This window comes from Lynx rufus, unplaced genomic scaffold, assembly GCF_022079265.1.
Source record: "Lynx rufus isolate CCGP_SWC_20201006 ecotype Redwood Valley unplaced genomic scaffold, mLynRuf1.p SCAF_2, whole genome shotgun sequence".
Taxonomy (NCBI): Eukaryota; Metazoa; Chordata; class Mammalia; order Carnivora; family Felidae; genus Lynx; species Lynx rufus.
In genome coordinates this window covers 104,893,596-104,918,115 of record NW_025814834.1, presented here as the reverse complement: position 1 = coordinate 104,918,115, position 24,520 = coordinate 104,893,596, and the positions used below count along the sequence as shown (strand labels likewise).

At 50.2% G+C, this 24,520-nt stretch overlaps 1 protein-coding gene across 3 annotated transcripts in view; it reads left to right on the top strand.

Annotated features, from left to right (window-relative positions):
• Nucleotides 1-23,242, top strand: part of CLASP1 (cytoplasmic linker associated protein 1) — a 274,399-nt gene extending 251,157 nt beyond the window's left edge. For all 3 annotated transcript variants that reach the window (XM_047085723.1, XM_047085722.1, XM_047085724.1), the window contains 3 exons: nt 11,676-11,882; nt 13,334-13,450; nt 20,099-23,242. In XM_047085723.1, the coding sequence (XP_046941679.1) occupies nt 11,676-11,882; nt 13,334-13,450; nt 20,099-20,185 (411 nt within the window). In that variant the 3' untranslated portion in view covers nt 20,186-23,242. The remainder of the gene's footprint in view (nt 1-11,675; nt 11,883-13,333; nt 13,451-20,098) is intronic.
• The last annotated feature ends 1,278 nt before the right edge of the window (nt 23,243-24,520 follow it).

Here is a 24,520-nt window from a genome sequence, read left to right as displayed (position 1 = left end):
ACTATGGTGCACACTGGGCAGTGGCTCTGGGACTGTAGCAGTGAAGGACAACTTACTGAAATGCCATTTCTAGAAGTTGAAATTTGTCATAAAAGCTCTCAGGGGAGATGAATATCTCATCCTTTAAGCCACGGTCTGTGTTTTCAGGGTCTTTTAAAAGGAACCGTGCATGCAAAACATGTTTGTTACACATTGGAAACATACCAGGCACTAGATCTCGCTCAGGCGTCCCTCATCTTAAGCCAACACAGATTTAGTAAGCACCATAGAGGATTTGGATACCAATTTAGAGTTTCTATTGAAGAAGTTGGTGTTTGTCAGCTAAGACATGGTTTCATATTCCTTATTTGAATAAGTACATCTCCTTCATTATCTGACTCCTTTTTTTTTTTAGTGTTCTATTATAGTTTTATTTTTTTAATATGAAGTTAATTGTCAAATTGGTTTCCATACAACACCCAGTGCTCATCCCAAAAGGTGCCCTCCTCAATGCCCATCACCCACCCTCCTCTCCCTCCCACCCCCCATCTACCCTCAGTTTGTTCTCAGTCTGACTCCTTTTTATCTGTTTAGTAAATAAACATTGCTACAGAGTTTCAGTGTCTCCTTAATGAAGTCACCACGGTTTACAGTAGTGTTAGCTTATAGCAAGCATCTTAAAAAGGGCTGAGGACTTGTTAGTGACCTTCAGAAATCTGAAGCCCATTTTCTGTTTTAAAAGAAAACTCCATTCATTTAACTCTTCTCATCTTAGAATTGGCAATCTGTTTGTTAGGACTGGCGCAGAATCTCTCCTTCATTGATGAGGAGGGGATTTAATAAGAGAATCCATGGTATGAATAAGATTCTAGGATCAGCATGGGGTGTGACTCCTGAGGCAGAAAACCTGATTTTCAGTCCACTGTGTGTGCTGTCCAGCTGTGTTGTTGGGTCTCATCACCTCTGGGTGAGCCTGTTATAAAGCTTGACTGTCGTGAGACTCAAATACAGGACAGTGTGGAAAAAGACAAGAGAGAGAAAGAGTGTGCGTGTGAGCACGTAAGCTGGGAAGGGGCAGAAGGAGAGAGAGAGAAAGAGAGAGCGAGGGAGTGTGTAAGCTGGGCAGGGACAGAGGGGGAGAGAGAGAAAGAATCCCAAGCAAGCTCTAAGCCCAGCTGGGAGCCTGATGCAGGGGCTTGATTGCAAGACCCAAGATGCTGAACCAGCTAAGCCACCCAGGTGCCCCTGTCATTGAAACTTTTTGATCATTGGGTGTAGCTTTTTCTGAACTTGGCCACATTAGTGAGTATTCAGTTGTATTTGTCTATGAAAAGAAGGAAATGTCAGCATCATTTTGTGTCCCATACTGACTCACCAGATGTTTCTTCATCTGGGTGTTTGAGGCATCACAGTCCAGCCTCAGGCAGTTTGGGGAAGTTGGATTCTTATGAAACAACCATTGTTTGTCTTTGGGGGCTGTATTTTAAATCATAGAAAGTTAATTTTACGTTCTAAGACTGTAACGAATTACAAGTAGAGCTACACCAAATTATTTTAAACAATAAAAGAGGAGGTTTCGGGCGCTTGTTTTCTGACTTGGGCTTCGCCCTGCTGGCATGGTGTGTTTTCTACAGTCATTTTGACAAGCGTCCGGGCCAGAGAAGAGCAGTGGTGTGTCGGGGAGGACGTTTGATTTTAGCAAGCTGATAATTCTTCTTCACATACCAATTAAAATCATTGTCTGACCACGACTTAGCCAGCCCCGCTGCGCTCTGGAATGGTCCTTAGAAGCCTCCTGGGGGCAGTGACCACCCGCATATCAGTGGTTCTGGAGGACAGTGTGTTATGTGAACCTGGAGAAATTACTTCACCCCTCCCGGACCTTGGTTTCTCTTATCTCTTACCCCAGGGAATGGACTGAGTGATTATCTGTGTCTCATCCAGCCTCAAGGTACTAGAAGTTGCTATTAAGTAACAAACCTACCTTCACAGGTCCTAAGTATCCAGTTTTCCCTGAGCCCACCCAATCTTGGGAGGTGGCTAGGAACCCGATTTCCTTTGCAAGTTCTTGCTCTTTTTAACGGAAAGGCAAAACCAGAAACCTATATAATCCTCTAAAGGTTAAAAGTTGCCAAGCCAACATTGTCTGACACTAAGAGCACAAACTCTGGTAAATGTTTTGTTTTTGGAGGCAGGAGGTTGGAAGTGAGGGGCAGGGCTCCAGTCTTCAAGAAGCTCATAGTTTAGTTGAGGCTAAAGCACATGTGCGTTCGGAGTGAGAGGCACTAGGACTTTGGAGTGGGCTGGAAGAGTCCAGGAAGGCTGCCTGAGGAAGTGAGAACCTGAGGTTGGCTACGAGGAGTAGTTACGGGGAGAATTGTAACAGTGAGCCGGGGCGGCCTGGCCTGGAGGAGGGAACATGGGCTTAGAAGACCCTGGGCTGACTGCACGAAACCAAGATTGCTTTCATGCTGTATATGTCACGTGGAGATGCCGCGTCCCCACCCTACTGGCTCGCTGTAGAGTGCCAAGCATAGAGCCCGGTTCTGAACGGCAGTGCCGCTGCTGTGCCACTGTTTGGGGCAAGTGACGGGTTCCTCCTCTCAGGTGAACCGGCCCTCCTGGGAGGCAGATAGGACACCGGGCCGCCTTTTAGCTCCTGTGGCTTCAGAAAAGGCATCCTACTAAGAAACAGCTCCTACAAAGAGACAGGCAAGAGGGCCAGTGTTCAGTGTCACAACCTTTGAGTTTGGAGTGTGAACGTGTGGATCCTCGTCCTACTTTGGTCATTCACTGGCTGTACGACTGAGGACAAGTCACAGGAGCTCTCTCTCTGGGTCTCTAAAACGCTCGTACGCTGGGTGAGCCCGGGGGAGCAGAGAGCGTGATGCCCTGCAGGGCTCATGCTGTGGAAAACGGAAGATACTGTCTCCTCTGCCCTCTTCCAGCGAAGAAAGTAGACCAATTCTGAATAGAATTGTTGACAAGCTTTATAGATTTTACACAAAGCACATATAGTGTACTTTTTAAAATATATCTAAGAGGGCTATTGAAATTCGATTGAGGAAACTGTAAAACACCAATGGAAAACAGTTTTTGTCTTGGCTGCTGTGCTGGCTGAATCTATCCATGTCCACACCGGAGTAGCTGTTACGTTGTCACCTCCAAGCCGGAGGGCACCCTGAGTTTTGAGACATGCAGAAGAGGAGGCTTCTGTGTGCCGCTCAGCTTCCCATCTGAGGAGATTCAGGTTGTCTTTTTTTCTTTTTTTTTTTTTTTAAGTTCTTTTTTTTTTCTTTTTAAAAGCCTCTAGCGCCTTCTTTACTGACTGCAGGGTTTGATGTTATCTCCAACAGTACAGCTTCTAGTTTTTTGTGTTTTTTTTTTTAAATGTTTATTTATTTTTGAGACAGAGAGAGACAGAGCATGAACAGGGGAGGGTCAGAGAGAGAGGGAGACACAGAATCGGAAACAGGCTCCAGGCTCTGAGCTGTCAGCAGAGAGCCCGACGTGGGGCTCGAACTCACGGACCGTGAGATCATGACCTGAGCCGAAGTCGGACGCTTAACCGACTGAGCCACCCAGGCGCCCCTAAGTTTACTTATTTTGAGAGCAAACGAGTGGGGTAGGGTAGGTCCAGAGAGAGGGGGGAGAGAGGCTCCCAAGCAGGCCCCACACTGTCAGCTCAGAGCCCGATATAGGGCTCGAACTCACAAACCATGAGATCATGACCTGAGCTGAAATCAGGGGTCAAATGCTTAACTGACTGAGCGACCCAGGGGCCCCTAGGTTGTCTCTTTTGCCCTTCCTGACAGGCCAGCCAGCCCAGTATCTGCAGTGTCCTCCAGGATGGGACACAGCCACCTCCCAGGCCTGTCTCCCACCTGGCTGCCGTAATGCAGTTGAGAGAGATAGTGTTGCCCTGAATCTGCTTTTGCAGGCAAAGATGTGACGGCTGTCTTGTTAGACATCATGTCTATACTCTGCCTCTGGAAATTCCACGTGCATCTTTTTAGGGGAACGCACTCCTTAAGTAGGGGCAGAGATAAGATTTTATAACAAGAATGTGAAAATTCTTGATTCACATTCTCCCTCTCATTTTTCTGATGAGAGAAACTGAGGCCTTGAAAGTAGAAGAAATGTCCTCCCAGACCACCTCACTAGTTGATGACAGAACTGGTTCCAAAACTTGGGTCCGTGGACGTTGAACCGGGAGCTGTTTTTTCTTTCCTCCCTTTCTCCCTCTAGTATGGCACTGAGCCTAGTTAAGTCAGGGCTCACATGCAGCTTAAATCCTGGAATTTAAAGGAGTGCCAGTCTTTTCCAAAGGATGGAATCTCCCCAGGATACCCGTAAGGTCTTTCCAGTTTTTCCCCAGAAGGTGGCGCCAACCTTTTCCTTAGCTTCCACATGATTGAGGCACTAAATAAACTAGGTTTGCCAGACTGGGAAGAGTTCTTTGATTCCAGTCATTGTTTAGGAACATTTGCCGCCCACCCCCCTACCTCCACCTTTTTTTTTTTTTTTTTTTTTTTTTGCATTAAAAAAAAATCTTTTCTTATTCAACCAATTTTTCTCGTGTGTCTGTGACAGAGCCAAATCAAACTTTGGACTTAAAACACACAATCCAAATTTTGACAAGTTCTGTGCTCTAAAAGAAACCTTATCTTTAAGCAAACACTCATCAATATTCTGAGTAATGATCTCATTTTTTAAAAAGTTCGGTGAGGAAATTGTACTTTTCCTAGCTAGCTTCACTGGCTTTGAAAGGGAAAAATCCCCATGTTTCTAATCAGAGTAGCAAAATCAGCAGACTTGGGACAATTTTGGTCACTTCAAGGTAGATTATAACCTGCTTGATGCTGCTGTCTCATAAATATGCCCCACCCCACCCTCCTTTTTAAAATCCTTGCTGCTTCTGGCCACCTTGTCTACCAAACAGTATTGTTCTCCTTTCTTTCTGGTGCCCGTGTTTACTTTTGCTCTCTGCTTGCTTACATTTATAATCTTTGCTTCTTCGGTTACATAGAACGCAGGGGCAAAACCTAAAGTTCACCCTGATTCAGGCAGCTCGCCAAAAGCCGGGGGCTTGGCACAGAGAGGGAAGTCCAGAACACCTACTTGCCTTGGCAGAAGCGGGTGTCTGTCTTGGGAAACTTGCTGTAACCTCCGTAAGCAGGAGGGCCTCAAACTTGCCGCCTCGAAGTATACCTTCTGGCTTTTCGTTTTCAGACGTTTTTCGGAAAACCTTTGTGTGTTAGATACATTGGATTAAATGCTTCATGCAGGTGACATCAAGAATTCCTGGGGTTAGAAGAGGAAGTTCTCCTTGGGTGTGGGTTTTGGCTCGGCAGATCTGGAAGTCCTTTGACCCACTGCTCACTGCAGGGCAACTCACTTTCACCCGAATGACAGGAGAGTACAAACAGGTTGGAGGCAAGGAAGGAAACCTTACGATGGGACTCTCACCACGAGCCCGCCAGTATGTTTCCTTGTCTCACTGATGCTCTCCGCATCCGAGGGGCGTGGGGAAGTTTTTTGTTCCTGTCAGGACTGTTAAGTGGCACTGCTGGCACTTGGATCCCAGTCTGTTTCCAGGCCTGTCTTCCCTCCCACTGAGCTGCCTCCCGTTTCCCAGCTGGGTCTTAAACATGTACATCAGTGTCTTCTACCTTGGATGTACCCACAAGGTTATCCAGTATTTTCTGATCCTTCTGGTTTTACCCCATCTCTTTAAAAACTAAGACACACTGGGGCGCCTGGGTGGCTCAGTCGGTTGAGCATCCGACTTCGGCTCAGGTCATGATCTCACGGATCGTGAGTTCAAGCCCCGTGTCGGGCTCTGTGCTGACACCTCGGGGCCTGGAGCCTGCTTCGGATTCTGTGTCTCCCTCTCTCTCTGCTCCTTCCCTGCTCACGCTCTGTCTCTCTCTCTCTCAAAAATAAAATAAAGCTTAAAAACAATTAAAAAAAAAAACAAAACTAAGTCACAGACTTTCCTCAGTATGGCTCAGATTTCTGAGCCGTATGTTAGGGTACTTGCAAACAGTATTTCGCACAGCAGAAATGCATTGGCTTCGGAGCACGCCTTCACTGCGGGACCCGCTTAGGGAAGAGATGACCCCTCTTCCACTGTCCACTGGCTGCCCAGCTGTACGTAACTCAGCCACGTGCCCGGTGCTCGGCTTTCCCGAGTGCACCGTGGACTTGCAGCGACCGGAGGGACGTGCATGAACTGAGGAGGAATAAAAGCACTTCATCTTAGAGTAATTCGTTGCACGATGGAAGTCTTTTAAAGCGGTACGCCACCCCTCTTCAAACAGCGGGTTGCTAGGGAAAAAAACCAACCTGAACTAAAGTCTCTTTTCCAAAGGACAGAAGTGTCGCCTTTCCGCCCTGTCACTGGGAATGGGACCCTCCGGGCCTCCTATAGCTGATTTTGCCCAAGGGCCGGGTGGCTCGCCTGCAGATATCTTGCTTCCCCCTCAGTTTCTGGGCCAGCTCCTCAGGTGGAACACGTCCGTGCAGTTCAGTGAGGCATGCCCCAGAGGTGACTTTGCCAGTCACGAACATTTTACAAGATATGTACACGGGAGAATGTGCTTGACAAACATTTCTTGAGTAGCACATGTATATTGGATGCTGTGCCAGGCGTGGGGGGTATAGAAAGGTAGCTGAGGTGGGAGCTTGCCTTCGAGGAATTTTCTGTCTAGTGGGAGAGACCATTTGAGCAAGGTGTTGAGTGCAGTGGTGGAGGTGTGCACACAGGCTCCCCAGAGTCGTACCGCAGCAAGCGGGTCCTGAAGGAGACCTGGCCCGGCCAGGTGAGGAGCACCAGTGAGCGACGCCGAGGAAGAACGGAGGGGCTAGTCAGGGGCTCCGCGAAAGGGCCAGCGGGGCATGTGCAGGGCCTGCCCTCAGCTCAGTGTGACGAGGGCACAGGGGGAGAGGGAGGGCAAAACCACAGCTGGACACAGGCAGGAGCCAGGCCATGCTGGCCTTCCACGCCATATCGACAAATGTGGGCCTGGTTCCAGGATAGCTGTTTAGAGGGATTCTTGGCGAGGGCAGACCCACTTGATGTGGGCACTAGACTGGGTCGGAGGGGTCCCCTGGAGGGAGCTCTGCTCTCTGGCAGACTCAGAACTCCCTGGTTCTCCGCTGTGTCTTCCTGTGACCCCTTACCAGCAATCCTTTATTTGTATGTTCTCTCTCTTACTCCAAAATCCACCAAAGTCGGTATTTTTTAAATCCCTATCCTAAAAAATTTTCTTAATGTTTTTATTTATTTTTGAGGGAGAGAGAGACAGGGAATGAGTGGGGGAACAGCAGAGAGAGAGGGAGACACAGAATCCGAAACAGGTTCCAGGCTCTGAGCTGGCAGCACAGGGCCCAACGTGGGGCTCGAGCCGACGAGTCATGAAATCATGACCCAGGCCGAAGTCGAATGCCCAACCGACTGAGCCACCCAGGCGCCCCTTAATTCCCTAGTTTAAAAATCGAGGTTCAGGGGCACCTGGGTGGCGCAGTCGGTTAAGCGTCCGACTTCAGCCAGGTCACGATCTCGCGGTCCGTGAGTTCGAGCCCCGCGTCGGGCTCTGGGCTGATGGCTCAGAGCCTGGAGCCTGTTTCCGATTCTGTGTCTCCCTCTCTCTCTGCCCCTCCCCCGTTCGTGCTCTGTCTCTCTCTGTCCCAAAAATAAATAAACGTTGAAAAAAAAAATTAAAAAAAAAATCGAGGTTCAGACCGATTGAGTGTCTTGCCGGAGGACTGAACTCCAATTTGTCTGTGCCCATGCAACTTGGAGCTGCCTTTCTTGGGGTGAAAGGTTAAAGGTTATGCATGCACACCAGGGCCAGACAGTACTCTGCTTTTAGGGGACCTGTGTGGAAAAAGCTGCACTTTGCAGCAGATTGAGTTGGCAAGAAAAAAAATCACAGTGAGTTTTCTTTAAGTAGCCTCATTCTCGTGTGTATGTGAAGTGGAGGGCGATGCCATCAGTGGGACTGAGGTCATGCTTGCTGCCTGGCTGACCCCAACCACCCACTTTCTGTGAGGAGGCAGAGGCGGGGAGGGCTGGCTTCGCATGGCCAAGGGCCCTTGAGCCGGAGGAACCCCCGAAGAACACCTGGGAAGCCTTGTGCAGACATTCTATCTGCGTCCCGCCCCTCATCAGCTTCCTTTCATCTAACCCCGGCCAACTGCAGACACTCCTCAGCTCCCCGTCCGCCCCCACCTGCCTCTGGGCTTGGTTCCCCACTTCCTGGGGCTTTGCACCCTCTGCACAGACCAGCCCATCCTGCCCAGCACCGTGAGGACAGGGTCTGGGCCCACCCATCATCCTCACTCCTGTGGCCTGCCCTGAGCTCAGTCCCTGACACACAGGAGTGAATGAGTGTGTGCATGTTGTACACAACAAGGCAGGGCCAGTCGTGGTATGAAAGAAAAATTGCTCTTACGGGCTTACCGAGAATAGGATTCTTTGAAAGTAAAATGAGCTCTCTGCAGTGCTTTGCACCCAAGCCTGACTTTGCACGTGTATAATAAGTGCAGGCAAATCTTGGATGTTCTTGACCCCTGTCTTCTCTCGTGTACACAGTATTTACTCTTGAACCATGCTGATCCTGGTCCCCATTTTGACTCTCGGAAGGATTAATCCATAATCCCCGATGTATGCCCCCACAGGTGTATGCATTGTGTCCACAAACGCGCTGATCAGGTGACGGGGGTGTGAGCTTACTTAATGAGACCCCTAGGCTTCGTCAGTGCCTTAAGGAGATAGCAGGTCCTTCCAGGGAAAGTTCAAGAGGCCTCTAACAAGAAATAGAGAACTTTGAGAGTTCAGGAAGGCAGGGCTTTAAGTAGGAACATACCCTCAGGCAGACAGAATGAAGTTCAGTCCATCTGTAAATGTTGAACACCTGGTAAATGCCCAGCCTTGCTGTGTACTTTGAGGTACAAAACAAGTGCCCCAGCCCGTCTGCTAGGCCTTGCAGCCTGTTTGGGAAGGAGACACATGTGGAAATGTTGGCAAGAATGTAAAGCAACCGACATGAGGTGCCAGCAATAGAGAAAAGCTCTATAAGTTGAGAAGGAGAGGTCATCCCGCTGTTCAAGGAGGGGACGTGGTCAGCCACGTTTGTGTGAGAGACAGCGAGTTTCCTAAATAGCAGAAGAGAGCTTATGGAATCAGTAGGCAGTAAGCAGAAATAGCAGCGATCATTATAATCATAGTAACGTTCTCAGCCAACACCCAGGGAGTGCAACTCCATGCCGGGGCTCAAATTCTGTCCCGGACGACGAAGGGCCGCCTGCTTCTGGGGTGCAGCACCCTGTCCTCCCTGCTCTCCATGAACCAAGGGCTGAACTGTGAACTTTCCCTGATCTCAAAAGCACACTTAAATTTTTATGAATACATTTTCCTTACCAGGAACATTAGTACGGCAGTTTTCCCTGGCAGCTTTTCAATGTAAAAAATACGAAGAGGAGAATAAAAGTACCCATAATCTAACCCCCTGAGATAATGAGGGAACGTTTTGTGTGTTTCCTTCCAGGTTTTCCACCGCGTTAAATCCCAGTGTTGGGACATGAGCAGCCCAGGGAGAACCTCCAACTGTCAGTGCAGCATGACCAGCCTTAAAAATACCGGGCTTTTGTTTTACGTCTATTTGTATTCATTTTGAGAGAGACAGAGTGAGCAGGGGAGGGGCAGAGAGAGGGGGAGACAGAATCCCAAGCAGGCTCTGCACTGTCAGCACGGAGACCAGTGTAGGGCTCGACCTCACGCACTGTGAGATCATGACCTGAGCTGAAGGCAAGTGTCAGCTGCTTAACAGAGTAGCCACCCAGGCGCCCCAAATATAATGATTTTTAAGTGAGATGAATTCAGCCCCCTTGTGTTGGAGTCCGCTTTACCATTCAGAGAGCAGAGCAGACACACGGACCGATGAGGCACGCTCCGGGAAGCCAGTCCTGTTCACAGGGTGGTGTAGCCCCAGCTAAACTGAGCTGCGTCTTGTCCCAAAGCCATGACTGCAGAGCCCCAAGATCTGGCCCTGTCCCTCCTAGAGTGAGGGCACAGTGGTCAGGGCCCTACAGTGACCTCCTGCAGTCCATGTGTCCACCATATGGCTCAGGGTGCCCCTCTGTGTGTCCTGTCCTCCCTGGCTTGTATGCATGGACGTTTTAGCCCACCCTTGCCCACATCTAGAAGATGCTTTCCAGGTAGTCTGTCTGCTGTTTTTGTTGGTCAGTCTGCTTCAATCACAAGAGCACTGGGGAGATTGAGGTTTAAGCTGGTAACCTTGGTCTTGTTGCTGAGTTAAAGACAGCCGCCTTGTTTCAGTAGCAGAACACAAAACAGAGAAGAATCTGGGTGGAATGAACAGTCCAGGGCTGGCAGTCGGAAAAAAAGGATTAGATTTTCATTATATTTTATAAGAAAATGCATACACGGGGACACCTGAGTGGCTCAGTCGGTTAAACCTCCGACTTCAGCTCAGGTCATGATCTCACATTTTGTGAGTTCGAGCCCCGTGTCGGGCTCTGTGCTGACAGCTCGGAGCCTGGAGCCTGCTTGGGGTTCTGTGTCTCCCTCTCTCTGTCCCTCCCCCACTCCTATTCTGCCTCTCTTTCTGTCTCTCAAAAATATATAAAAAAATTTTTTTTAATTCTAACTAAAAAAAAAAAATACGTACATGTTTACAACCTGGTGTTTTTTGCTTATCATTGATATACATACCCCTGTGTCATGAATAGGAGTAACTATCATTTACTGAACATGTAGTACATTTTGACACCACTTAACAAATGATTTCTGTGAGGTATCCCCATTTTACAGAAGAGGAGATGGGGGTTAGCACTTGTGAATGGCACGGCTGGCGTTTGCTTCCAGCCCTCAAAGGCCGCAGCCCTCACTCTTTGTTCCTTGCCGGGTTTTGCATTTAGCTTCTATCTTTATTACAGAGGCTCTTTTTGTGGCGCTCCTGGTGACCTGTGGCACAAGGACTCAGTGTATCCTAGTGCGCTGGGATCTCTTCACAGGTCAGAGGCCGCTCCTTTGGCTGTGAGGTGGCCATTTTGTGCACTTCCTTCAGAGTACAGGGTGTGGTGATCCGGGCACGGAGGCTTTCCTTGGAAAAGCCTCTCCAACTGCTTTACGATTAGGTGCCTTCCTGGAATCATAAGTCTTGAAGCCACTGATTTTTCTTCCCGGCTTCTCTCCAGTTACTTTAATTGCAGCTGTCCCCCAAGCTGCTGGAAAGCATTTATGTTTACTTCTTTTTTAGGTCCTAATCTTCTAGGACAGAGACTCTCAGATTTTCCCGTACGGGAGACCCTCTGAAGCGCTTATTAAGACAGCTTGCTGGGCTCCAGGCCCCAGTCTCTGATTCGGCGGGTCCACGGTGGGGCCGGGGAAGTTCCATTTCTAGCACGTTCTCAGGAATGTCGCTGCTGCTGCAGGGGAGGTAACACTTGGAGAACCGCTTCTCCGGGGTTTCTGGTGGAAGCCGCATTCCTACCTTCCTGTGCCCCCCATCCACTGGAGAATCACCCTCAAGACCACCTTGCTCTTAACTGTCTTGTACAGAATTAGCCCGAGGCGTTAGGTGGCGAGCGTCCTCTGGCTCCCGAAGTTAGGCAGCAGATCGCTTGGTCTCCGGGAGCTCACTTGTTTGGGGGAACTGGTGTTTCAGGTGGTGAGAGCAGCCGAGGAGGCGGCGTCCACGCTGGCCAGCTCCATCCACCCGGAGCAGTGTATCAAAGTCCTCTGCCCCATCATCCAGACGGCCGACTACCCCATCAACCTCGCCGCCATCAAGATGCAGACCAAAGTCGTCGAGAGGATCGCCAAGGAGTCCTTGCTGCAGCTCCTCGCCGACATCATCCCGGGCTTGCTGCAGGTGGGCCCCCTGGGCAGCTGGCCGGTGCCTGTCGTGCGGGGCTGTGAGGCCGGGAGCCGGTGCTGCCCAACCTGGGTGCCTGGGGCTTTGCCCCCCTCACTCACTTGAGGGGCGGGTGGGAAAGGGCAGGCGCCAACCTGTTTCAGAACCCGCGCAGCTGTGTGGCTCAGACACCTCGGGTCCTCTCTCTCTTGTTTTCTAACGCACCCTCCCCTGAATGTGGCCGGAAGAGCTTCCCAGCAGCCTAGAGCTGTGGCTCCCAAAGTGAACTTTCTGTTTACTGTAAATATATTTTGGTCCTTTCCTGGTCGTCGTCGTTCATGCCTTCAACAAACCCTTATTGCACATCTGTGGGCCCCAGCCCTGGGCAGGGTGGGCCGTGGGAGTGCAAAATCAGATAATGGTCCTTGCTCTGCTATCCAGCACATATTCATGGAGAGCCTTCTAAGTGCAAGGCACTGAGTTAGACTCAGGAAGATGTTTTGCTGCGCCACGGCATAACCACAGGGGTGTTTCAACCTGCGTGGGGCACAGTACAGCTGTGCAGGCAGCCGGAGATGAGGGCACCACCTGCAGAGTTACTGTAGGTGCGAGTGGGGGTTTCCTGGATCAGAGGCCAAGAGGTGATTTCACAGAAGGGCTGGTTTAGAGTCGGGCCCTGGAGGGAGAGAGCGACTTCAGTGGGGAAGGTGGAGAGAAACCAGCTTCACGTTGAAGAAATGCTGCTGCTCGCTGAGCGCTCGGCTTGGGAATTTAAGTACAGACTGTTGAGACTGGATTATTCCAGGCAGAGGAAAGAGCAAGCCCGAAGCATCCTCAGAGCAGCAGGCTGTCTCATTTGAGTGGGGCAGGGGCCAGGCCGACAGGTAGACGGAGGCCCGGATGTAGAGTGCACAGGTGTCAGGCTCCGGGCCCGGATGTCTCCCACCCGCTTTGGGTGGTACAGAGGTTCTGCCCACAAGAGCGAGGGAGGCAGTCTCATTTCTTGAAAGTCTCATTTCACACAAGGTTTGCTTTGCCATTGGGAGAATATGAAAGAACCGAGCTGTTTTCCCCCTTAATTTCCTTTCCCATCTCCCTCTCTCTTTCTCTCTCTCTCTCTCTCACTCTCTCTCACTCTCTCTCACTCTCTCTCACTCTCTCTACGTGTCTTGCGTGGCGCTACTGTGGCAGCTCACGTTGAGCAGCACATAGTGCAGGGAAGGGCCGCTGCTACTTGCCAGCCTCCCTTCTCCACCTGCAGGAACCAGTTCACTCTCGACACTGTTGAGTTTTGACCTCCCTGGAGCAAAAGCTCCCTGGGTCCAGTGGCCGGTCTTGGGTGTGTGGTGGTTGTTAGCGCCAAGTCCAGGGTTGAACTGTGAGGGTATTTGCAGAAACCTTGATGAGACATTGACCGTGAAGCAGATCTTTGATCTCATTTCCTTTTCGTGTCCCTTCTGACTCTGTAGGGTTATGACAACACCGAAAGCAGTGTGCGTAAGGCCAGCGTGTTTTGCTTAGTGGCGATTTATTCCGTAATCGGAGAAGAGCTGAAACCTCACCTCGCACAGCTCACGGGGAGCAAGGTACGTATAGTGTTACACAGGCCGACGGCACGCCTGGGCTCTGCCAGCCGCTGAAAATCTGCTTGTCTGCAGCTCTGGCCTCCACACGGGCTGGGTCCCTCGTGGGCATCGATGGTGACGACCGCGGGCTCTCCCCCTGGGCCTTGCCAACGTGCAGGCGCTGTTGTGCGCGCTCTGCGTGTGTCGGTGCCTTCATTCGTGACGATGTCCCTGTAGGATGAGGACACTCATCCACATTCAGCTGCGCAGGGACACACAGAGCTCTCACGCCAGAAGCCAGGCCACGCTGCCCGTCTTGTTCCTTTCAGGGTGTTTTAGAATGAGGGGCAGAAAATGGGACAAGAGGCCTGTTGGCTCATTGCAGCTGAGAGTGGCCAGAGTGCTTACTGGTTTAAAAATAACCTTCAGTCTGATGAGCCTGCGGGGGGACAGCAGGTGGAGCTCTGGCAGGAGAGGCAACGGCCGGAGCAGCCGCTTGACCGCTGGGGTCTTGCAGGCGTCTGGCCGGCCGTGTGACAAGGCGACCCCAGGGCTGCCTGGGGGGAGTAGTGCGGCAACATGGAGTTCAAAACGCCCTGGTGGTGGTCTGGGTAAAAAAGCGTGAAGCTAGAGGTGCCTGACATGCTCCTTATGAAAGGAAGAATCAGCAAGTGAGGCCGCGTTTCTTTCCACATAGAGCTGTTCCTTTGGCACGGCCAGCGGGGCATCCTAGCCAGAGCCTTGCCTCCCCAGAGTTCTGGCAAAGCCAGAAGGGCATTCCCCCCTGTGCTGGCGGGGGCTGTCCTGGGCGTTGTAGGGGGATAAGCAGAACCCCTGATGGCCCTCTAGATTCCGGTAGCACCCACCCCTCAGTCATGAGACTCACCGTCAAGGCTGCGCGCAGCCAGATGACCCCTGGGGGGCAAATCACCGCTGGCCGAGAACCCCTGAGAAGTCAGCGGCTGGGTTGAAGGGTGGTTTGGGGGCTACTTCGCCTGACTGCATTTTCCCCTTCTCCTTTCCTTTTCTCATCACTGACCCCTTCCCCAGCCATGATCTGGAAACTCCAAGCCGAGAGTCACCATCAGTGTGCTAGGCCTGGAAGCCGCCTCTCTCTCTGGCCTCTGTCTGGCTTTCTGTCGGTGGTTCCTGGCAGCAGTGAAAACTAGAAAACTATATTCACCAAGGGGGTTCAATTTTTAAGGCTCATCCCCAGATAACAGACCCCGGTTTTGTCTGGCAGTTGCCCTGTGCCATCACCTCATTTGCCCCTTCTAGTCAGGGACTGAGAAGACGCAGGTGTTTCCTCATCCCTGTTGTGCAGCTGACCTGCTGCCGTTCCTCTCAGCGGTGGCCTTGGCTCTGGAGCCCACGTCCTGATCGGTCCGCTCAGAGGGCGTAGGGAGGCTGGGCCTCAACCCTTCTTCCTCGGTAGCCCGCTTCGTCCGCTGCCCCAGTCCTTGGACGCGATAGCTCTGGTGTGTTAGCAGGACCTTCGGAGACTCGCATACACCTCTCTACCAGCAGACATCAGTCGCTGATGGACGTGGTGCCAAGACAGCCTCAGTTTCCTAGACCGGAAATAGGCAGACTCTGGCTGTGGCTTCCCGTTGCTCTGTGTGACCCGGCCGATCAGAACACTCTCCTGTTGCTTAACAAGTGATACCAGGCTCTGCGGAGAAAGGCCTGATGCAGGGTCGTGGAAGGAATGCATGGGGGGCATTTGAGAGTGTCCCGTTGCCATGGCAGCAACACCAGTTTTGGGGTCAAACAACCTGCCTTCTGGTCTCTGCCCTCCACTTCCTAGTCGTGTGACCCTGAACAGGCTTTCTTTTCTTTCTCTCAGTTTTTAAAACATGGTGGCAAAATACCCATCACATAAAATTTGCTGTCTTAACCATTTCTGAGTGTACCTTTCACTGGTGTTAATACATTCACATTGTTGTGGGACCATCCCCACCATCCGCCTCCAGAACTTTGCTCATCGTGGAAAACCAAAACCCCACCCCCTTAAGTAGTAATTCCTCAGAACTCCCTCCTCCCAGCCCCTGGCCACCACCATTCTACTTCAAGTCTCTGGATTTGACTCCCCGGGGGCCTCGTAGAAGTGACACCATTTGTCTTTTTTGTGACTGGCTTATTTCACTTAGAATGATGTCCTTGAGGTTCGTCCATGTCGTAGGTTTGTCCGAATTTCTTTCCTTTTTAAGGCTGAGTGCTACTCCGTTGTGCGTACGTACTGCAGTTGGCTTGTCCGTGTTTTGGTGACAGGCGCTTCTTTCCATCATTGGCTGTTGTGAACAATGCTGCCTATGAAGGTGTGTGTACAAGTGCATCTTTGAGACCCCGCTTTCGGTTCTTTTGTGTCTATAGCAGGACTGGAATTGCTGAATTCCATAACTTTTCCGCGGTGGCTGTACCCTTTTACGTTCCCGCTGACAGCACCCAAGGGTTCCAGTCTCTCCACCTGCTCACCGACACTGTTTTCTCTCTCTTTGACGGTAGCGGTCCTCATGGCTGATACAAGGTGGTTCCTCAGTGTAGTTTTGTTATGTGGGGCATCTTTTCACGTTGGCCAGTTGTATATCTTCTTTGGAGAAATGTCTGTTCAAGTCCTCTGTCTATTTTTGAATTAGGTTTTTATTTTTTTAGTTGTTGAGTTTTAGAAGTTCTCCATATATCTTGAATATTAACCCCCTGTCTTTTGCTGCATAATTTTTTTTAACTTTCATGAAGTCTCTAGGAATTTGTCCATTTCATCTGGGTTACCTAATCTGTTGGTGTACATTTGTTCATAGTGGGTTTTTTTTTAAGTTTAGTTATTTACTTTGATTTTTTTTAATGTTTATTTTTGAGAGAGACAGAGAGAGAGAGAGAGACAATGCGAGCAGGGGAGGGGCAGAGAGAGAAGAGAGACAGAACACAGAATCCAAAGCAGGCTCCAGGCTCCTTCCTATCAGCATAGAGCCCAATGTGGGGCTTGATCCCATGAACCGTGAGACCGTGACCTGAGCCGAAATCAAGAGCTGGACGTTTAACTGACTGAGCCACCCAGGTACCCCTCATGGTGTTCTCTTCTAATCTTTTTTATTTCTGTAGAATCAGTAGTAACGTCCAAACATTCATCAATGCTTTTAGTAATTTGAGTCTTCTTTTTTCCTTAGGTAACTGAGTTAAAGATTTGTCGATTTTATTTATCGTTTCAAAGCACCAATTTTTGGTTTCCTTGGTTTTCTCTATTGCTTTTCTATTTCATTTATCACTGTCCTAATCTTTATTATTTCTTTCCTTCTGGGTTTAATTTGTTCTCTTTCTAGTGCAAGACGTAAGGTGAGGTGGTTGATACGGGCTCTTCCTTTTTTATTCTAAGCTACACGTTTCCTTCTTTGTGCTACGTTTGCTGCATCCCGTAAGTTTAGGTATGTTGTTTGCATTCTCCTCTGTCTCCAGATACTCTCTAATTCTCCGTGTGATTTCTTCTTCGACCCATGGGCTCTTGACCAGCGTGTTGCTCAGTTTCCACAAATTGGTGAATTTTTCCGTTTTCTTCCTGATACCAATTTTTAACTTCATCCAGTCGTGGTCAGAGAAGACACTCTGCATAATATCTATTTTTGTGAATCTGTTGAGACTTCATATGTGGCCTCATTTTAGTCTTTTCTGGAGCATGGGCCACATCCACTTAGGAAGAACGTGTATTCTGTTGTTGGGTAGTGTTTTGCTGTGACTGTTAGATCAAGTTGGTTTATTGTGGTGTGTTAGTTTTTGATGTCCTCGTCTTCTCTCTGGGTCTTCGGTCTATTATTAAGAACAGGGTACTGACGTCTCCAAGTGAACCCTCCAGTTCTGTCAACATTTCCTTCTTCTATTTTGCTGGCATGTTATTATACACAGATGTGTCTGTGCTTGCATCTTCTTGGTGTTATTGGCCTTTTATTAATATATAACGACTTTCTTGCTGTCTTTGATTTAAAGTCTGTTTTGCCTGGGGCGCCTGGGTGGCTCAGTCGGTTAAGCGTCCGACTTCAGCTCAGGTCATGATCTCACAGTGTGTGGGTTCGAGCCCCACATTGGGCTCTGTGCTGATAGCTCAGAGCCTGGAGACTGCTTCAGATTCTGTGTCTCCCTCTCCTCTCTCTCTGCACCGCCCCCACTCGCATTCTGTCACTCCTTCTCTCTCTCTCTGTCTCTCTCGAAAATAAACACTAAAAAAAACAAATTTAAACTCTGTTTTACTCAGTGTAATTGGTACAGCCACCCTTACACCCTTGGTTACTGTTTGCGTGGAGTCTCTCTTTTCAGCCTGTCACCTTCAACCTCTTTGTGTCTTAGTAGACCTAAAGTGAGTAGTCTCTTGTAGACAGCGTAGTGTTGGACCGTGTTTTCTTTACCCATCCTGCTAGTCTCTGTCTTGTGACTAGAGAGGTCCACCGTTTCCATTTGAAGAGACTGCTTGCCGCTAAGGAGAGACCGCCGTCACAAGCTGGGGTGTGTTTTCAATATACCGTAGAGCTTTTCCTGTCCCTCATTTTTCTGCAGTGTTTGCTTTTTGTACTGAAATGTTTTAGTTCCCTCCTCATTTCCTTTCGTGTATATTCTGTAGCTGTTTTCTTGGTAGTTGCTGGGGGGATTACATTGGACATCCTAAGGTTATAACACTCTATAATTTGAATTTATACCAGCTTATGGAGCAAGCTTCTGAACCCCAGCCATTTCATTTGTAAGACAAGAGAGCCTGTTCTGCCTCCCTCAGAGGATTTTTGTGAGGCTCAAATATGATCGTCAGTAAAAGCTTCTTGTAAACTGTGAAACCACGGCCATGTCATTAACTCTGTTACCATCATTTCCTTGTACTTGTGCTTACTTACATTCTGGACCACACTGGTGGATACATCAGTGGTTTTGATCGCAAATAAGTATAACGGTGTTTGCACCTCATTTTTAATCAGGCTTTCACAGAAATATAACTGCCTTGTAGAACGTTTTTTCTTCTTTAAAAAAATCTTTGATTCAACAAGTATGTGTTAGGAATACTTGCTCTCCTCACTGTACCACTAAGACGTGTGGGAAAAGCAAAACTTCGTCCTGCCCTGGAGTGGCATGAAATGTGTCCGAGGACAGGACTGACCCACAAGGAAGCCTGCCCAGCAGCCCAGGAGGGCCCGTTGCGTGGAACAGTCCCTTGGGACTGAACGGGGGTGGGGCTTGGCAGCACAGGGCTGAGCTGCAGAGGGAGGGAGGCGGGAGCAGACTGCAGGAGGGGACACGAGAACAACTGAGGAGGGGTGTTTGGAGGACATGTTTTCTGATGAGGAGCTACAGAGGGCACGTGGACGTGTTTTCGGTCTTCATTTTGCAGGAGGGGAAGCTGAGGCTCAGAAAATGTTTTGCCTGTAGTCACACAACTAGTTGGTGGTGGAGTTGGTTCTGGAACCGTGTGTGTGGCGATCCCAGGGATGGATCTCCCTTTGTGGGAAGACACACAGCACAAGTGTTTATTTCAGCCTGTATATCTACCTTTGGGTGAGCGGTCAGGGAGACTTAGCCTCTCTCAGTAGCTCTGTGCCATTGCTGTTCCAGCCCCCACTGGAAGGTAGTTGGAGGGCCTGCTTTCCCACGCACCACACGCTGGGCCTCTCTTCCTGGGTCCCCCTGGAGACCAGCCTCTCCTCCCCTGGACTCAGCCTCGTTGTGGCCTGCTTAGAGCAAGGAAAGCAGGTAAAGAGCCGTGGATAGGAAATATTTCCCAGTCCCCTTCATCTTGCAAGTTGTGTGTTACGTGGACGTTTATAGGCATTCTGCTTCCACAAACACTTGTTTCTTTTGGTTCTTAGTATGAGCAGGCAAATTATCAACATAACACATTATGATTTCGACAAGTATTTAAGAACGAGTACTTAAGAACCTACAGTGTTACACGGTGTTCTGCGTATCCGGAGGGTCCAGGGGGGCTTACATTAAAAGCATGGGAGATCTCAGAAATGAAAGCCACTTTCGTCATGAAGCGCTGTGCCCATCCGAGGTGGGATGTGACTTCACGACACGCCGTTGGCCTCAGTGAGCTCTCATCTTACGGGAAGGAGCAAGCGAGTGCACTGCCAACTCCATGAGGCAGGTGCCCGAGCCACAGGAGCTGATGAGCAGGTGGGGGGGGAAGGCCATGGAGGCGGCCTTCTGGATAGGTCTCCGATGCCGCAGCACTTTGGTGGGCCCAGGAGGGGGAGGAGAGAGGTGTCCGTGTGGAGGCACAGCTGCAGCCGAGGGGTGAAGGTCAGAAGACCCGACCTGTACCTTGCCTAGCGGACCTCGTCCCTGTGGAGCTGGGCTCACACCCTTCTTTCCCTGCCAGACCGCGTGGAGCCACTGGCCTCAGTCGCCCCTTCACACAGCTGCTTCCAGGGAGCCCTTGTGCCCCTGCTTAGAGTGACGCTTTCATTCTTTCTTGAGAACCCACTGCCCCTCCCCCCCCAGACTCTGACCCCTCCCCCCCCAGACTCGTGGCCCTCCCCGCTGGCAGGTGTGCGCCGAATGCGTGGTGGGCACTCAGTGTTTGTGTCCTGAATTTCTCAATGAAGGGACGTGCTCTCTTCTGATTGTCACCTGGGGTTTTTCATCTCCTGCTCCCTGATTGTCTTCCTCCTGCTAATCTGTCACGTCTTCTCTTTGCAGATGAAGCTACTCAACTTATACATAAAGAGGGCCCAAACCACAAACAGCAACAGCAGCTCCTCCTCGGACGTGTCCACACACAGCTAATGGCAGCGCCAGAGTCTCTTTCTGTCGCCCTAGAAGCAATCGGTGGTGCCTCTCAGAGACCTTCCCCGCCCCCCGCCCCCCCATCGGCTGCCCAGTCAGTACACGGAGGCCCGCAGATATTTATTACAATCAGTATTTTGGTCCCTTCCAGCTTTTGTGTAGAATCTTACTGGTATTGAATGTAAAGGAAGCAAGGCCTGTTTTGCAGTCTTCGTACGCAACAAGCGGAATAAGAAAAGAGCCATACTTACCCATGTCTTGTACAGCCTGCTGAGATCATAAAACCATGTGTGTGGGGTGCAGTTTTCGCAAATCAGAGCTCTCTAGCCAATACTGGTAGAAAGTAGCGTTTTCTCTTAGTTAATAACATTGAGGAGGGTGTGTTAATTTGTGTTTCTATCTCATCTTCGCTTACTTCTTCTGGACACGGCCTGTGACACCAGGAAAGGGTCGTACGTCCTTCAGTTGGATTGTGAGACCTACTAAGAACGTGAGTCAAATCCCGGCAAGAAACAAACAGAAGCCTGAAGACCGTCTTTTAACAAACACGTGGGATTTTGCTTGTACACTTTCTGGACTGGAGGCCCAGGGCACCCTCCTCAGGCCCCTTCCAGGACGGGCTCCCAGCGCCTCTGAACCCTCCACTCGTGCTATCCCCACCCAGAGCTTCTACTCGAAAGAATGGTTTCTTCCGTTTAAATCCAAACAGAAAAGTCCAGGTAAATGTATAGCATCCCTTAGGGGGAGTGCCTAAAGTGGCATTTCGTGAAGCCTGGAAGATACAAGAGAAGGGGTGTGTGTGTTTATTTCACTACGCAGATGTTGGGGAAACACTATGTTAACAGGGCCTCCCCTGTGGCCCTGCTGCTTGGTTGGGCTTTTCCGATTCAGCACCGTCTCCTCTCCTGTCCCCCAGCCTCCACCTCAGCTGCTCAGTTCGAAGTGTTCTGGCCAGTCTGATAAATGATAACTCTGCCACCCCAGTTTTGACTTCTTGGTTTCATTTGGGATTAGGATCGAAGGAAAATCTAGAGAGACCAGGTATCAGAATCCTTTTTTTTAATTTTATGGACGGAAGTACTTCCTTGATCATCTGTTGAAATAGTTGTTTGAGGAAAAAGCAATGGTGAGTGGCACATTGCGGGAAAACAAGATTTGAAACCCAGTTTTAACGTCTCTTCACTGAGAAATTACCAGAGAAACTACCCTTCCTAAACATTTTTCTTAAGGGTTTCACTCTCCAATAAAAGGGACTGTAAAGATTAGAGTCTGGTTAAAATAAGTTTTGAGTAAAATTCTTCAAGTGAAATGGAAATTCTTGTTGCAGTCGTGAAGCCTTCTATCCTCTCTAAATTGAACTGGGTTTTCCCTGAGGAAAATGCCTGTTCTGGTGTTACTTTGTAATGAGGTGTTTGCTGTTCTGATGCAGAACTCCCCTTGCAGCCAGAAGCACCCAGAAGCAGAGACTGGGCGGTGGTCCCGCTGACACCTACAGACTGCCCCCCAATCTCTGACCCTCCCGCCTTGTTTGGAAGTTGCAACACTGTAGCACACACAACTCATTTTCACTCAGAAGGTATTTTTAGATACTTTATTTGGAACTAGGCACTGAAAACAAAGGTCCAGGAACAGTGAAGCCAGGGTGCCTTCACTGAGAGAGAGAGAGAGAGAGAGAGAGCGCGAGTGTGTGTGTGTGTGTGTGTGTGTGTGTGTGTGTGTGTGTAGGGGGTATCTTGCACTTGGAGGGAAGTACCCCGCTGCTGCTGTTGAAGGAACTTCAGGGGTGCATTTTAAGTGGTTGAATATTATTGACTTATTTTTGGCTCAAAACATAGCAGGACCAGGCCTTACTTTCATTGATAAATGACGTTTGTTAATATCTCACTAATGGGATTTTCTTTTTACACTCGACAAGTGAGTCAGGGCACCTTTTGATTACTCCTCTGTTGTAGAAATGTGCGTTCTGCTAGGTTATTTATGAGTTCTTGTATGCCTCATGCGTTTGGAAAGACCTTGCCCCTTGAACTCTGTGACTCCCTGCCTCATGGGCCCCCCCGCCTGCAGCTGGGAAGAAGCTTGAACATTGCCGAATGTCCTCATTGTACTCACAAAGGGCTAGCCTCGAATGTCACTTCCCCGACCTTCAATCTCCCCACCTAGAGAGGGATACAATCACAGGTCTCTTGGCCTCAATCAGAACTGCTGCCCACGCCGGCACCGGCACCGCCACCGCCACCTGGGAGACTCGCATGCCGCCGCCACCACCTCACCGGGAGGGAGCCGCGCCCGCCGCCGCCCCCCGAGCCCCGACAGCTGCCTCGCCTTGCCGCCGCCTCCCTGCAGGGCTCCTGTTTGGACGAAACACCCAAAACTGCGAAACCGTGTTTGCCTCCCCTGTTTACCCGACAGTCCGGGGGACCCCGAAGAGCCCCGCCCCCCCCCCCGCCCCGTGCCCTCCCTCTGCAGGCCTCGGTGCGCCCCGCAGGCTGCGGTGGGCGCGGGCACGCAGCTTTGTTCAAGTTCGAGTCCACTGTGTGTGCTTCCGCGCGGGCCGCAGGCAGCCCAGGACGGCCTCTCTGTGGCTCCTCACTGGCTTGTCTTACCCTGCGCAGGTAATGCAACCAATTTTGGTCTCATCAGTCTGGTTTTTTTCCCCTGCCGCCCTTTATTTATCGAGCATAATACTACACGTGAAAGAAGAGCAAATAAGAACTTTGTAGAATCCCACCAGGACTTTGCTAACAATGATATTTGGAAAATAGAAAAAAAAAAAAAACGCTCTGAAAACTAGCAGCCACCAAAATAGTTTTGTTGGCACTGTGTTCACACGCATGGTCCCCACACCCCCAGGTTGGGTTTTTGGGTTTCGTTTTCGTTTTCGGGGGGCTTTTCATGTTACATCCATATCTGTATTTATATCTTATTTGTTTCACTCTCAAGTGTATCATGGCAAATGTACAGATTTTTTTTGTTAATAATGTGCTAGGATTTGCTAAAAAAGAAAACAAAAAAAAAAACCCTTTTGAGTTTGCCCTAGAATAAATGAATCTTAATTCAGTTTCTTGATGAGAGCAGTCTCTTTCCTCTCCGGGCCCTGTAGATCGCTTGCACCGTGTCCCAAAGCCAGAATGTGGCCACACTTGTGGGGACTTGGAGAGGATTCCATCAGGGGAGCTTCCTCTAACACATACACAAGTCACACTCCAGGGGGCGTGCACCCCCCCTCCCTGGGGGCTGTTGTGAGCAAGCTGGACCTCGGGGAAGGACATGGAGAGGGTCCCCTGACAGCTGACAGGACCACAGGCTTAGGAGGAACAGGTCTAGGACACCAAGGGCACCAGTCGACTTTTTGGGGTTAAAAAAAAGGGGGGTTTTAATGTTTGTTTTTGAGAGAGAGAGCGTGAGCAGGGGAGGGGCAGAATCGGAAGCAGGCTCCAGGCTCTGAGCTGTCAGCACAGAGCTGGAACCAATCCACTTTTTCGAAGCCTTCCTTTACTTTTACTAAAACAAGATTGAGTTTTCCATTGTGCCCATGATGCATCTCAGTTACCGCCACCCCATGACTCTGAGCCCCTCTCCCTGTGGCCCACCACCTCCTACCCCTGTTTGACATGTGACAGCATGGTGATCGCAATCAAAAATACCTGGGCTCAAGTCCCAGCCACCCCATCCCCAGCCCCCACAAGTCACTACTCTTCCTGCCCTGGTGGTTCCTATTTTTTTTTTTTTTAATGTTTATTATTTTTGAGAGAGAGAGAGAGAGAGAGAGAGAGACAGCAAGCAGGGGAGGGGCAGAAAGAGGGAAACACAGAATCTGATGCAGGCTCCAGGCTCTGAGCCGTCAGCAGAGAGCCTGACGCAGGGCTTGAACTCACAGACCAGGAGATCCATGACCTGAGCTGAAGTCGGCCGCTTAACTGACTGAGCCCCCCCAGGCGCCCCTGGTGGTTCCATTTGTAACGTGGAACAAGAACGACTTCACGGAGGGGCTGTGAGGGTTAATTGGGGTGATGTCAGTGAAGCTGCCATGGGTCGGTGGGTCGAGTAGGTGCTGCAGACACCCTGCCCTGCCTCCCGTGGTCAGGAGGGAAGTAACCGCGGACGGAGCCACCCCCACAGGCCTGCATGTTCCGTCCATCGTCCCGTTAGCCAAGGCAGGCAGCACGGCTTTACATATTTGGGTCTCTAACCCCTGGTGCCATTGCCCTGCCCTTCCCAGGGCTGCTAGTGAGTCCTCCCCATCTCGAAGAGGGTCACCGCCACAGCTGTGGGGCGGGGGGGCACAGAGACCTGCTGCAGTCTGCAGCACTTGGCTCTGGGTCTGAATGATCATCT